This window comes from Parus major, chromosome 14 (assembly GCF_001522545.3).
Source record: "Parus major isolate Abel chromosome 14, Parus_major1.1, whole genome shotgun sequence".
NCBI classification, from domain to species: Eukaryota; Metazoa; Chordata; class Aves; order Passeriformes; family Paridae; genus Parus; species Parus major.
Window position 1 is genome coordinate 2,089,488 of NC_031783.1, and position 14,091 is coordinate 2,103,578.

Here is a 14,091-nt window from a genome sequence, read left to right on the forward strand (position 1 = left end):
GGGATATGATGGGATGTGATGGGATATGATGGGATGGGATCCATGGGATGGGATGGGATCATGGGATGGGATGGGATGGGATCCATGGGATGGGATGGGATGATGGGATGGGATGGGATGGGATGGGATGGGATGGGAGCGGAGCCTCACGCCGGCGGTGGGCGGGGCCTGGCGCTGGTGGGCGGGGCCTGTCGGAGATTGACATCTGAGCCGCGCCCAGCCGGGAGTGGCCGAGTGCATTCGGACGGAGCCGAACACAATCGGGTCACTCCGGAGAGACGAACGCTCGCAGCTCGCAGCCCAGCCGACTGGACCCGAACCGAGGCGGGCGGAGCCGACTGGACCCGAACCGAGGCGGGCGGAGCCGATTGGACCCAAACCGAGGTGAGGAGCCGTGTGATGGAGGACGCTCCCGCTGCCCCCCGGGGCCGGCCATGGCCCCGCAGCCGCTCCGCTCCCTCCCGGCACCGGTCCGGGGGCTGAGCCGTGCGACCTCGCTGCTTCTCGCCCTGTCAGAGCCCCGGGACTGCCCGCGCTGCTCATGGCCGGGAAGAAGCTGATCGTGGTGTTCGGGGCCACCGGTGAGTGCTCGGGGCGAGGCCCGGGCGGTGCCCGGGGGAGGGTGAGGAGTGCGGGGAGCGAGCGGGGTTCGGTCCATGTGGCAGCCCGGGGAGCCGGGCCCTGAGCGGCCGCTCCTGCAGGGGCCCAGGGCGGCGGCGTGGCCCGGGCGCTGCTGGAGGACGGCACCTTCAGGGTGCGAGCGGTGACTCGGAGCCCCAGGAAGAAGGAGGCGGAGGAGCTGAGGCGGAGGGGAGCCGAGGTGGTGAAGGCAGATCAGGACGATGAGGCGTCGCTGGAGCGGGCCTTGGCAGGTGCCTACGGATCCTTTATTGTCACCAACTTCTGGGAGCACTGCAGCAAGGAGAAGGAAATCGAGCAGGTACCTGTCCTGACGTGAACTGGGACCGCGTGTGGAATGATCTGGCAGGGTGGATCATGAGTAGCATTGAGGTGGGAACAGCTCTTGTGGCAGCCCTGATGGTTTGAGTGACCAGTCCAGAAGACCCCAAGGCCTCACAAACACCAGGTCCCAGTTCTTGCAAAGCCAGGACTTGCTCTCTGTTCCCTCGCAGTTGCACAGCTCCAGGATCTGGTGCCTTCAGGGCGTTGATAAATTTGTTACGGAGGGCACTTCCCAGAAGTTTGAGTAGCAGGAGTGGGAACACTTGGCTCCTCAGAGCCTTCCCAGGCAGAGCTGATGTTGCTGCCTGCAGACCTGTAGCTCTCTGTGCTTGCAGCTTTGGGGCCAAAATCCTGCAGTATCAGAGATCCCAAGGGTGGTGCTCACCCTAGGACAGATATTGCAAGGCAGCAGTTGTCGTGCCTGGATGGCAACAAACAAAAGATAAGATAGTTTAGGGCAGGTATGTTGGCCAGGCACATTCTTTGTGCTGATGCTTGCCTGTGTGGTGGAGCAGTGAGCTCCAAAGCTGGAGGGTGTGTGGTTTTTCTGAAGAATGATGGGATAAGGAGAGGATTCAGCTCCACCTGGACAACTCACTGTGCTCAGCACTGGTCCCAGCTGAGGGCTGGTAGGAGTTGGATCCTCCCCAGAGGGAAGGGAGGGTGTGGGGATGATGGGAATATCCCGTTCCCCTCTTCATGGCTGGTTTCTCCCTTGGCCCAGGGACGGCGTCTCGCTGACCTGTCCAAGCGCCAGGGTCTGCACCACGTCGTGTTCAGCGGCCTGGAGAACGTGCAGCAGCTGACAGGGGGCCAGCTGGAGGTGCTGCACTTCGATGGCAAAGGTGTGGTGGAGGAGTACTTCCAGAAAATTGGGGTTCCCACCACCATCATCCGCCTGCCCTTCTACTTTGAGAACTTCCTTTCCATCTTCAAGCCGCAGAAGGCCCCGCAGGGAGACAGCTTTGTCCTGGGTAAGCAGGAGCTCTTGCTCTGTGGGTCGCTGTCCTGTGGCTGTCCCCATCTGCTCCCACTGTGCAGGGACTGAGGGGTGGAGACTGACAGGGCTGTGGGCTGGCAGGGTGAAGAGGCTTCTACCAGCTTGACCACAGCAAGCTGCATTATGGTTTTCAGACCTTTTTGGTGGCCTGCAGGAAATCACCAAGACCCTGGGCCTATTTGTGGTGCTGAGGACTGTTCTGCAGATGCCAGAGCAGCTCTGGACACCCCAAGTGCCTGTGTTTGGGATGGTGGAGGCGGTGGGGCTGCAGGTGACTCACGGTGCTGCTCTGGTGTCAAGGTCTCTTAGCTCAGCCCTGCTCTCCTGCCTTGATGGCTGCTCTCATCCCTCCCTCACCTCATGTCCGGACACTGGGAGCTGAAAACTGCACTGTACCTCCTCAGAGCTGGGCTGTGCTCCAGCTGGGGTCAATCTCTCCATGCAGAGCTGCCCATGGGGGACACCCCAATGGATGGGATGGCTGTGGAGGACCTTGGGCCCGTTGTGCTTTGCCTGCTGAAGTCCCCAGAGGAGTACATTGGCCAGGTGATAGGACTCAGCACGGGCAAGCTCACCGAGGCAGAGTACGCTGCCATCCTCTCCCAGCAGACGGGCAAGACTGTGACAGCCAGCAAGGTAGGAAGTGTCCCTTGGTGTAGGTGATGTTCCTGAGGGACTCCTAGCTCGTTTTGGTACAGCCCAGCACTGGTGTCCAGGATTAGTCCTGCTGCCCCTGGGTGTGGCTGGAGCACAGCTTGGCACTGACACTGCCCTGTTGGTGTTGTCACCGAGCTCGTGCTCATGGAGCACACGATGTGCCCGGGCAGGTCTGTGCTCCTGAGCTGGGAGGTCTCCAGCAGAGCCAGGGATGGGCACCTGCACAAGTCTCTGCTGGGTGCCCTTCCCTTCAGCAGGGCTTCCCCCAGGGCTTTGCTGTGTCACCATTACAACAGATCTGGCCTCTGTGCTGTGTCGTTGTTAACAACACCCCAACCACTCCCTGCCCTTTCGTGACTTATTTTTAATTTTTGTTTGCATTTCAGTTGTGCCTCAGGCACGCAGTACAATGGATGAGGGGTATGGTGGCTCCCTGCTTTGAGAACTAAGTACATTTCATTAGAAACAAAGGCCCTCTGATGTTCTCTGGAGGTTCTGCTCCCTCAGAGGCACAGGGAACCAAACCCTTTGATTCAGGCAGGGAAGGATGTTTTGGGGTGCCACGTGGCAACCTGAATTGCATCCTTGACCAAGCAGGTTCTAGAACCCCTCAGCCATAGCTCTGGTGTGAGGAAGGGCTCCCTCATAGCTGCTCCAGATGCTGGCCAGCTGTGTGCCAGACCTGGCTGCTGGCCCTAGGCTGGCTGGGCTGTTCCTGCCAGGCAGGGCTGCATCTTTTGCCCAACCCCAGCAGAAGTGCCTTGCAGAGCCCTCCTCACCAGTGGCAATGCTGCAACAGGCTGCTCCAACAGAGCCCTCATCACATCCCCTCACAGGCTGAGGGCAAGCCCCAGCAGCCTCTGAAACACTGTTTTTCCCCCCAATTCTGTTGGCAGATCTCCCCTGAGGAGTATGAGAAGCAGGACTTCCCTGGGGCCAAGGAGATGGCTGCCATGTTCCGTTTCTACGCCCTAAAGCCAGACCGCAACGTGGCCCTGACCATGAAGCTCAACCCCAAGGCCCGCACCTTCCAGCAGTGGGTGGGGGACAACAAGGATGCCTTCTGAGCCTCCCCTCCCTCCTCTTCCTCCCTGGTTTCTGCAGCAGGTAGGGGGACCTGAGGTGAGGTGTCCTGAGCCATGCTGCCTTCCCAGCAGTGCCCCAGGGAGAAGCTGATCCTGCCCCAGCTGGGGGAGCTTGGCCCTTGTGCTGGTCCATGTGTGTGCTCCTGCAGCCTGGCTGGGACTATTTAGGCAGCCAGAACAAGAGGAAGTGCTGGACAGCACAGGCAGAGGGGTGGCAGAAGCACTGCCTTTGCACTCTGGCCTCAGGGAGGTGTTGCTTTAGTCATTGTGGGTGTTTTAGGGTGGTGGGGCCTTGTTTTCCCAGGATCACATCCTTTCCCAGGCAGCTCTGAGCATATGGCACCAAGGTTTGGGCACTGCAGGTGAGCCACTGGAGATGGAGGCTTAGTGTCACCCCAGCAAGCAGGGACTGCAGTGGCTTCCTGAGACTGTAACACAAAAGCTGAGCCTGATTCCTCATCATACAGCTCTGGCTCTGTTCCTTGGGCTCCTGGAGATAATTTTAGTCACTGTCCCAAGGAGCTGAGATAAAACTCGACATTTTCTAGACTGTCTAAGGTTCAGTGGAAAAGCCCCTTCCCCCTCACGTGCCTGAAGGACTGCTCAGATAGGGCAGGTTTGTGTTTCAAGTCAGTCCCAGCCCCTAGCAATGCTTGAGCCTGTCCCAGAGACCTTCATTCCTGTTACCAGGGGAGGGAAAGGGGGAAGAGTATACAAGGCAGCAAGGCACAGCACATGTTAAATATCTTTATGAAGTCCATCTTATTTACATGGGTACAGAATCACTTTACAGAAGTTTAATCAGGAGGCAACGCGTGCTTTATTTCAGCAAATTAAGAAGGGCAAGACTACAGCATGTCCCTGTTTAACTGGTGTTGAACTGATTAGTAGGTGGGCTGATGGTACCTGCATGGTATCACAAACACAGCAGGCTACAGTAACCATGGAATACTCACTGCAAGAGCTCAGCTGCATCTGGAAGGAGTGATCCACCTGACTTGCACTCTCACACAAGTAAAACAACAATGCTTTGACCAATCCTTTACACTATGGGTGTTGCACTAAGGTAATAAAAGATTTTTGTCCCCAACTGGCAAAGGGCTCAGTGATCGATTTGTACCAGTCCAGAAGCGACAGCAGTTGTGTGGTAACTTTAGTTATTTGGGGGATAAACTTGAGGCAAAGTGCAGATTCCATCACTGCTCTGTGCAGGCAATCAGCAGGACAGAGAAAGCCCAGGGCTGTGAGGGAGCCAGGCCAGCTGGGCTCAGACAATGCCCAGCCATGGGGAGATTCCACTCAGAGCTGTGCAGGGCAGCAGGGCTGTCGTGAAGACAAGGTTAGACCTCCCTGACCCACCAAGCCTCCTGGAGAGTTCACCAAGCACACCTGGCATTCCAAAGGGCACCTGAGTGAGCAGCTGGTGGGCTTGGTCTCCATACAGCAAACTGCTGCTCTGTGCTGGAATATTTATTTCACATTTCCTCTGGTTTGGATTCTAAATAATACTTTAACTTTTACCAAATAAGCTTCCAGCAGCAGTAGGGTTGTGGAACAGCCTCCAGAGAGCCACACTTCTGCAAAGCTGGTGTTTTCCTTCACTGCCAGTTCCTAGGACAGTGGGTGGGGTTTGTGTTGGTGCCTCGGTGGTCCATGGCTCTCCAGCTGGGATTCTTCCTTTGCTGCTGACTGACATCCTGTGTTCTCCAGAGCCTGGCTGCCAGAAAGATTCACCCCCAACTGCATGGATGACCTGCTGCTGCTGGCTCCTAGTTCCCAGTAGAACGTTTTCCTGCAGTCGAAGTGAGAGGAAGGTTATAATTTCCTGGCTGTATGAGCACACAGCCCACTCTGGGAGCACCTCCCCTCCTGACCTGCTGTCACAATCAGCCCTACAGCACAGCCAGCTTTGTAGCCTACAAAGATGCAAAGCTGAGCCCCTGGAATCCAAGACTCTGTGTCTGCTGTAGCTGACTCCAAGTCTCAGTGCTCCCTCATAACAGGTCAGCACCAACTAAAGCACCTGAGTTACCCTGCAGTGATGCATGGTGGGGTTTGCTGTGCTCTGTGACAAAGGCTGGCTCATCCCTGGTGCTGTAAGCCAATGGCAGGGGTGAATCCAGCCCCAGTGTGCCAGCACCAGTGGCTCTGCAGCCCAGGATTTGTGTGGCAGAACCCGGTCCCAGTGGGACCAGCTCATGGGAACACGCTCAGTGCTTGGAACTGGGCACAGCTCCAGCAGCAGAGCTGCAGGGGAGGCCAGCCACCTCCCCCAGGGTGCACCCAGCATCCGTGCTGCTCTTTGCTGCAGCAACAATGCACTTTAATCCCTGGCTTGTTGCTCCAGGTCCCAAGGGACAACTAGGGCTGTGCACACCCACGGCTGGAAGGCCTGAGGCTAAGTGAGAAGCAGCTCTGTGCTATTGTGCTTCCATCTCCCAGGAAGTGCTCAGTGTGGGGGAAAGACAACAGTGAAACACAAGAGGCCTCCTACCTCGGATGGGGTGTCAGGAGGTAAACATTTTCTTAAGTTTGGAAAGGAATCCCTCCTTGTTCTCCTGAGCCTCAGGCCTATCCCCGCCTGCGTCAGCGCTAGCCGTGGCCCTGCCACCTGGACACAAACAGCAAAGGGCTGCAGTCAGAGACATCTCCCACCAGGACCAGAGGGGTGTTTTGGACAGGGAATGGCCAAGAGAAAGCAGCTGGCTGTGCTGCTCCCTCACATCCAGGGCTGCACCTGAACCGAGCCACAGGACTGGGCCCTTGCAGTGAAAGCACTGGGGAGCCTGGATCCCACAAGTGGAAAAGCCAACCATGAGCTCAGGTGCTGAGCTGTTCCCCTTTCCCCAGCCCTCCAACTGGCACGGGAATTCTTGTGCTGCACAATTGAGTGAGTCAGGGACCCCAGAGGCTTTGGAAACAAGTGCTTGGAACTGAGAATCTGCCACTAAAAACAAGCAGTGAACTCAATCACAGCCAGCCAGGACTTTACAGGGTTAAAAAATCTATACTGGTGGTCCCTGAAACAAGTTCTTCCTGATTCAAGGTTGTGTCCTTGCAAAGCAGTGCAAAACCACACCAGGAGCCTGATTTATGTCATTGCAAGCATTTCTCAGACAGTGTCAAGAAAAAATTAACTAATGTAGAATGAAAAAGGCTACAAGTATTTCAGACCAACTCTCCAGATAAGGAATGTTAAAACTGTCCTCTATGAACAGGTCCTGAGAACTTGTTTGTCCCTCAGAAGTGGCTATAACGAGAACAAAGGGGACCTCTTGGCTAATCTGCTTTTTTTCTACAGTAAAACTATCAATAACAAGATCCCAAACGCCCCCTCAAGCTTTCTTTGTGCACAGAGAATGCAGAGTCTGGTGCTCCCCAGCTTCCCAGGGCTGAGTGCTGGGCTAGGACTGATGCAATGGAATGAAATCCCGAGGCAGGACACGCCTCCCTCAGCACAGCCTGTCTCTACACTGCGACCTACTGGCGTTGTTTTAACACACCTTGCTGCTTCAGCGTGGTGAAAACTTGTAGGTTTGCTTTTTAAAAAATTAGTTTTAAGGGTGTTTCTTCTTCTCTTTGGCACATTAATGCCTTTAAAAAGCTGGAATGGAAATTCAGTGCTCAGAGCTCTCTGCCCTTCCCCAAGGCTGACTAATATGGGAAAGATGTCATTTCTGTGTTAGGAAAGCATCATAAAACACAACACTGGGAAGCATTTGGCAGATGCTGCCTTCTAATATCCTGCACCTAAGCCTATATGGCCCACACTTTGGCACGTAGTAGAGCAGATCCTGGGATCATTCAACAGCTCCAAAAGGCTCTCACCCTTGCCTAGTCATAAATGCCCTGCTGGGTTTCAAACCAAAACCAAAATCCAGTGGGATTTAAGTTCATTGTTCCAATTAAACAAAGAAAAAACTGCTTTCCAGTAGCCAAAGCTCCTTCCTCAATATTTTACCTAATGTGTTGTGCCTTTAGCTGCTGCCTCTTCCAAGCACCTCATCCCTGAAACTTAAAAAACACAATTGCTGGATCTCAATTTTCCATCTGGAGCTTCACAAAGCTCCCAGTTGCTCTCACTCCTCCATGGTGCTGGAGGCTGTCCACTGAGCAGAGCTGACACTGCCACCAATGGACACTCCTAGCCCAGGTTTCCCCACACACACACAGAGCTCAGCCCCAACAGAAATCCCCATCAGCATTCCAGGAGAAACAGCCCTGCTGTGCTCAGGATTGGGATCACACAGGAAACTGGCTTGAAGTACATTTGCTTTTCTGCCTCAAGGCAAGTCCTGGCACAGGGGAAGCAGGGAGCAGAAAGCATTCATCAGCACAGCTTGTCTGGACCCTGGAGAACTCAGTGCCTGCTCTCTGTTCACACATGGATTTGCCCAGTAAGTATGGAACACAGCTTCCTGGGAAGAGGCTGCCTCCCTGCTGTGTGCTACAGCCTGTTAATATCACACTAGAGCTATTTTTGTTACACCAGGCTGTGCTGCCACAGTGACCCTGGCTCACCTTGCTCCCCAGGAATGGCCAGGGAGCGCTCTGCACTCCCACAGCACTGCCCAGGGAAGGGGCAGGAGTTCCCTCACTCACCTGACGCTGTGTTGGTGACCCCGTTCACGGTGCCGTCCACGTCAGCCTCGTCCTCGGCGTAGCTCATCATTAAGGCTCGCTGGCGATCTGTCAGCCTCCTGTGGCACCAGGACAGGGCTCAGGGATGGCCTGGGGGTCCCAGAGCCCCCCAGACCTCCCCCAGAAGCACCCACGAGGGGCAGGGACTGGAGTACATTGTGTAGGAATACACCAGGAATTTATGTACTCTTTAAATGAGCCACCTATGAGGAATGATCTATAAAATACTCTCAGTGGAAGAGGAAACACAGGACCCACTGCATTTCATGGAATTTTCACAACTTCTAAACAACATTTCTTGCAAAATGTTTTTAAGATTTCACAGGAACTTGTTTTAGCTCTACTTACTGAGGAACTTTTATCTTTATGTGGATGTAGTGGTCTCCATAGCCATAGCTGTTGACCTTGGGAATGCCTTTCCCACTCATTCGAATTTTCTGGTCTGGCTGAATACCAGGGGGTATCTAAAAACAGAGAGGTGTCACATTTATTACTCTAATTAAACATTTATACAATAATTACACATCTATAAGAATTATCTGCCTTTCCAACAAGCTTTAAAGTAGGATGGGAGAGCTCTGGTGTGGTCATATGCATAGGGACACATCCCAAAGCTAAGCCAGTAATGATGGAAAAACTTTTGAAGGAAAAAGTAAAGAACCTGACACAGGTGGGGTTTGTCCAGCAATCCCTTTCTTTCCCTGCCCCTACACAGCAACAGGAAAGAAGCTGTGACCAGGCAGGTCACAAACTACCCAAGGCTCAATCCTGAAGGAGTCTGAAATGCAGTACTGGCAGACTTAGGAGATTTTCCCCACCTTTGCAGCAAAGGAGAAGCCTTTGCTGTGCCCCACTGATTCATGGCTGGGGTATATTGGCACTCACCGTGATGTTGATTGTCTCATACAAGCCTTGACACCGGGCTGTGCCTCCCAGCACGGCCTGAGCTACTGAGATCAGGAGATCCGAGTGGATATCGGCTCCGTTTCGTCGGAACACAGAGCTCTTCTGAACCTGGAGGGCAGGAAAGGTCCCAAGAGCAGTGAGCACACTCTGTTCTCCTGGTGAACTACTCCCAGGGGTCTCAGGAAGAAAAATATACCATCCCCAAACTGCATGGCTAAGAACTGTGAGTTAATATTTGGTCTTCTAGTAAAACACAGATCTTGACATAACTGAATTAGCCAAAGGATTGGAAGGATCCCTGCTTCCTGCCTCAGGAACTCCCTTCTCTAATCCTGCTGTCATTATAGATAATAAACCCTCCTGCACCATGAAAAAGGTGCTGAAAAAAAAATTCTCCTTAACAGGGGTGTGTGTGGCAGGACTGTGACAGGAGAAGAGGCCCAGCTACAGCACAGGTGCAAAGCAGCCCTGAAGGTGGATCTGCAAAAGGACACTTCACCAGGCAGCCTCCTCTGGCACCTCCCACAGCTCTGCCACCCCTGCCAGCAGGAAGCTCCCTCACGTTTCCAAGTCAAAAACTCAAGGCATGAAGAATCTACTCTGCATTTTGATTCACACCACTCTAAGGGCGTGGCCCTGGAACAAGCAGCGATTCTTCAACAACAGATTCAAAGTTACCCCCCTTGCTACAATGCAGATCTCCTGCTGTCTCAGAAAGTTCACAGGGATCATGTTACCTCAGCTGTTCCAAAGGATCACTGGCTCTTCCTCCTCTGCCCATTCTGCAGTCCTTTCCCAGGCAGCTGAGAAGGGAACAGCCAACTTAAATAATAAACCAGCCTGGGATACATACCTTGAACGTAATGAAAATTTCTTTCTTCCCCACAGGCATCCGAACTGTCTGCCCATCCTCGACACCTGCAATCAGAACAGAACAGAATGTCACCTTGGGCCATGTGACATGGATACCTACAACTCTTGCCAATCCAAAGAGCTGGCCACCACAGACTAAAGGAGAAGGGGTCAGCACATGTTTATACCTGAGGTGATCCCTGTGCCCCCAACACGTTTGTTGCATCAATATCTACAGAATTCTTTACAAAATGTATTGGATTAAGGAACACAGCAGCCTCCACAAGATTCAGGAAAGTTACAGGCTGCTTACCCAGCTTGGTCTCAAAGAATTCCCCTCTGAATTCCTTCAGCAGTGAATTCTCCTCTCTGGTGAGGAAGGCCATCAGCACACCCCTCTGAGCCAAGCCAAGGCTTTTGGGATTCCCACCCTCTCCCAAATTTGTCAAGGACGAATGAAAGACCAATGGCAACAAAACCTTCAGAGATTCACTCTTCAAAACTTGCCTAGGAGGACCCAGGCAAAAACCAAAGCTCAGGAAGGGCAAAGCAAACATTTATATACATGGCAAGAAGGCCCAGCTCATCACTAGCCCGTTCCATTGCCAAGTTCTCAATCTGCTTTACTTTAAAGACCATTTATCTGCAGCAAAAGGTCTGCCATCCCATTTGTACCTAGCAGTGGCAGTAAATAACTACAGTTCTTTAAGAGAGAGCAGCAAACAGGTACAACACTGACCAGCTGGCACAGGAACCATCACTGTCTTCTTCTGCTTGGTCTGCCCCGTGCCCCGGCACACGATGCAGGGCGTGGTGATGATGGAGCCGCGGCCGCCGCAGCGCCGGCACGTGGAGCGCATCACGAACGGGCCCGTGTTGATTGTCTCCTGGGGAGGAACAAACACGTGGTGGGCAAATAATGAGTACTGACAGGGGACTTGTCACACAGCATGTTTGAGCTCTGATCACACACACACCCTGTCAGAACAGAGATATCCTTCAGCACAAAGCTGGCTCTGAAATCCATCACCATCGCATCCGATTTCCACTGAACACCAGCAGTACTACGAGCAAGTGTCACATGGTGAGGACAAGGGAAACACACCATCCTCACTGGCTAGGCCTTAATGTACAAGAAGGGACAAAGCTCCTTACAGTGCTACAAACATCTCTGTTCTGATGAATCCAAGGACAATCCATTTAAATGAATTACTGCCAGTGTCCAAGAAAACCTTATGGTGACTAAGCTCTGGGCAGAACTGTGAGAGCTGCCCACCAGACTGAAGCACACAAGGAATCAAATGCATGGAAACTCAAAGCCTGCAGCTCCATTATTACCAGTACCTTCTTATTTTATTACTACCCTTAGGTTTTCACCACCTAAGTCAAAAGATATCCATTTATTGCCTGAGGAATTTCAGAGCTGTTACATTATATTTGTATGGTTTGTGGGATGTGCAGGAGCAGAGGATCCAGCCTGAAGGCTCATGCTTGCAGTGAGGCACAGCACTTTAACACGAAGAAAATCTTCCTAGTGCCTATTAGCATCAGGCTGATGTTAACTCAGCTTTACCCGAGATAAGCTGATGAGCGTGGTGAGAATTTTCCCCATGGAATGAAGTGACTCTCCCAGGAAGGGCAAGCACAGCAGAACTGGTGTCCTGCTCAGCACTCACCATGCCTGTGCCATTGCAGTAGTGACAGCGCTGAGCTTTGGTGCCAGGTTCGTGTCCTTTGCCATCGCAGCGCACACAGGAGTCCTGGATGTTCACCACAATCTCCTTGTTAACACCTTTTGCAGCTTGGGTGAATGTCAGTTCCATGATATACTGCACAGGAAACATGGATATAGATCCATTACTGAGGTGTGACAGGGCCTCAAGGAGACTGAGAAGAGTTTAGGCTAAATACCAAACAATGCTTAAAATAGAACTCATCAGTAAAGATGACTGATCAAAAGAGGAAATTCTCATTATATGAAAAAGATCATTTTTAGTAAAACCAGGAGTACCAAACACTTCTGAAGACAACACATGAACCACCAACACCTAAAGGAGCACTTAGCTGCAGCATGAAGAACAAGACACATTTTATTATGGGCCTCACTGCAATGTGAAGCTAATTAAGTTGCAAAATTAAGCCAATTAAGCAGCCAAACACATTGCTGGAAGGCCAGGCTTGTAGTTACAAGGTATTTTGTGGGTTTTAGCATTACAGATCAAAGCAGGCATATGTAGATCAACCTGCAGCAGAAACAACGATGGAACTGGAGAGTTCTGCCAGCTTGGCACTGCTGGATGGTGTCAGTAAACACCAGAGAAGTAGCTCAAGCCCAGAAAAAATAACCCTGTCTGGAGGTGTGGGGTGTGTTTCTGCACAACTTAGAACTATGAGACTCTCCCCATGCCATGCGACACACACACTGACATTCCCAGAAATAACCTCTTGCTAAAGCTCCCACAGCGCTCTGTGACAGAAGCTGGGGGAAACACTGGTTTGAGTTTCTCATTTCAATCCTAAATAAAGGCAGCTCCTACCTCCTGTGGCTGGTCAAAGACAGTCTGAAAATCGCCAAAAGGGGATCCTGAGAACTCCCCAAAGATCTTCCTGAAGAGCTCCTCGGGGTCGATGGAGGGGCCGCTGCTCCAGTACTGCCGCCCCGCGCCAGCCCCAGCCCCGGCCCCGGCCGCGCCGGCCTCGAAGCTTGCCGTGCCGTAGGCATCGTACTGCTTCCTCTTCACCTCGTCACTCAGCACCTGCAGGCAAGGAATGGGGCCTGCAGGGATTGCAGGATCCAGGAGAACCCCTGGCTCTGGTCTCAGACCTTCCAGCAAGGTCTCACTCAGTTCTCAGCACCACAAGGGTTAAGGACAAGCTGCTGTTTCCCTGGTGTCTCCTGGCTCATCACCAGAAAAATTATAAGATCTTACTAATTTATAAAAAACAGAAATAACTTATACTAAGCAGCTGATCACTATTCTATCAGCTGAAGAGTGCTGGAATGAAAAAACAGGGCTGGGGGAACACAGTGAAAGTCCCTCTGTCTCAAACACCTGCTGACAGGTTTTTTATTCAATTATTTAAACTGACAATAATTCCATGAAGTGACATCCATGACAGTCACTGCTAAGGAAGGGGAAAACTGAAAGAGCCCAAAGCAGATGAATCACTTGGACCAAGTAATTTCTTGGGACAGAGGTGCTCCAGATTGAAGTGCATCAAAAATCAACCACGGTTTTACAGGAAATGTTTCCCCTCATCTACCCTCTAATCTTTCCTCCTCCTCGTCACAATAAAATTTTGCTTTTACCTCGTAGGCTTCTGCCAGCTGAGAGAACTTCTCCTTTGCTTTGGGGTCATCCTTGTTTGTGTCAGGGTGGTATTTCTTTGCCAACTAAAAAACAAAAACCAACTATTAGGGACAGGCAGGAGTTATTTACCTTAACACATCTCACATGCCAGGAAAAACACATCAGGCAGAACCTGACATTCACTAGATGCATTCCCAGGAACTAAAACCCTTCGTTTTCCTTTATCAACCCAAAACAAGGAACTACAGGAGCTGCTCCTGATCTTCTCAGCAAGCCCCGATCCTTCTGGAAGGAGGCAAGCGATGCCAGCGCAGGCAGACCATGCTTTGGAAGCGATCCCCAAGGCCATGTGCTAAGCTTTCCCACTGCCTCCTCCCCTCGTCTCCAGGGGCTCCGAACACGGGGATGAGTTTGTTCCACGCAAGGGAAAGCCGTGGCTCCCCCGGCCGCCCGCGGGGCGCTGGGCCCGGCCGGTCCCGCCGCACCTGGTAATAGGCCTTCTTAATCTCCTTCTGCGTGGCGGTGCGGGGCACCCCCAGCACCTGGTAATAGTCCTCCTTGGCGCGGGCCGCGCTGCTGTGGAAAGCGGCGGCGGCGGCAGCGCGTTTCGTCCCTGCGGGAGAGGAGGGAGAGGAGCCGCCGTGAGGGCCGGGCCGGGCGGAGGAAAGGACACGGC

At 52.7% G+C, this 14,091-nt stretch overlaps 2 protein-coding genes across 2 annotated transcripts; one reads left to right on the forward strand and one right to left on the reverse strand.

Moving 5' to 3' along the window:
- The first annotated feature begins 297 nt into the window (after positions 1 to 297).
- On the forward strand, positions 298 to 4,792 carry NMRAL1 (NmrA like redox sensor 1). The gene is made up of 6 exons (XM_015643279.1): positions 298 to 384; positions 517 to 581; positions 702 to 940; positions 1,688 to 1,937; positions 2,409 to 2,599; positions 3,517 to 4,792. Exons 2-6 carry the CDS (start codon positions 542 to 544, stop codon positions 3,685 to 3,687), a joined length of 891 nt encoding a protein of 296 aa, XP_015498765.1. The 5' UTR covers positions 298 to 384; positions 517 to 541; the 3' UTR covers positions 3,688 to 4,792.
- On the reverse strand, positions 4,440 to 14,080 carry DNAJA3 (DnaJ heat shock protein family (Hsp40) member A3; the record flags this gene model as incomplete). Its single annotated transcript, XM_015642376.2, has 11 exons — positions 4,440 to 5,497; positions 6,200 to 6,316; positions 8,308 to 8,405; positions 8,695 to 8,810; positions 9,232 to 9,360; positions 10,106 to 10,170; positions 10,844 to 10,991; positions 11,781 to 11,933; positions 12,642 to 12,860; positions 13,415 to 13,498; positions 13,901 to 14,080. Coding segments are annotated over 10 exons (1,296 nt in total), but the record flags the coding sequence as incomplete, so codon positions are not given.
- Positions 14,081 to 14,091: the final 11 nt, after the last annotated feature.

What these genes read in the sequence shown, in the direction of transcription:
- NMRAL1 (XM_015643279.1), top strand. Translation starts at nt 542, where the DNA reads ATGGCCGGGAAGAAGCTGATCGTGGTGTTCGGGGCCACCG. An exon ending in AGGAGAAGGAAATCGAGCAG is followed by an intron (nt 941 to 1,687) that starts GTACCTGTCCTG and finishes CCCTTGGCCCAG; the next exon opens with GGACGGCGTCTCGCTGACCT. An exon ending in GGGAGACAGCTTTGTCCTGG is followed by an intron (nt 1,938 to 2,408) that starts GTAAGCAGGAGC and finishes CTCTCCATGCAG; the next exon opens with AGCTGCCCATGGGGGACACC.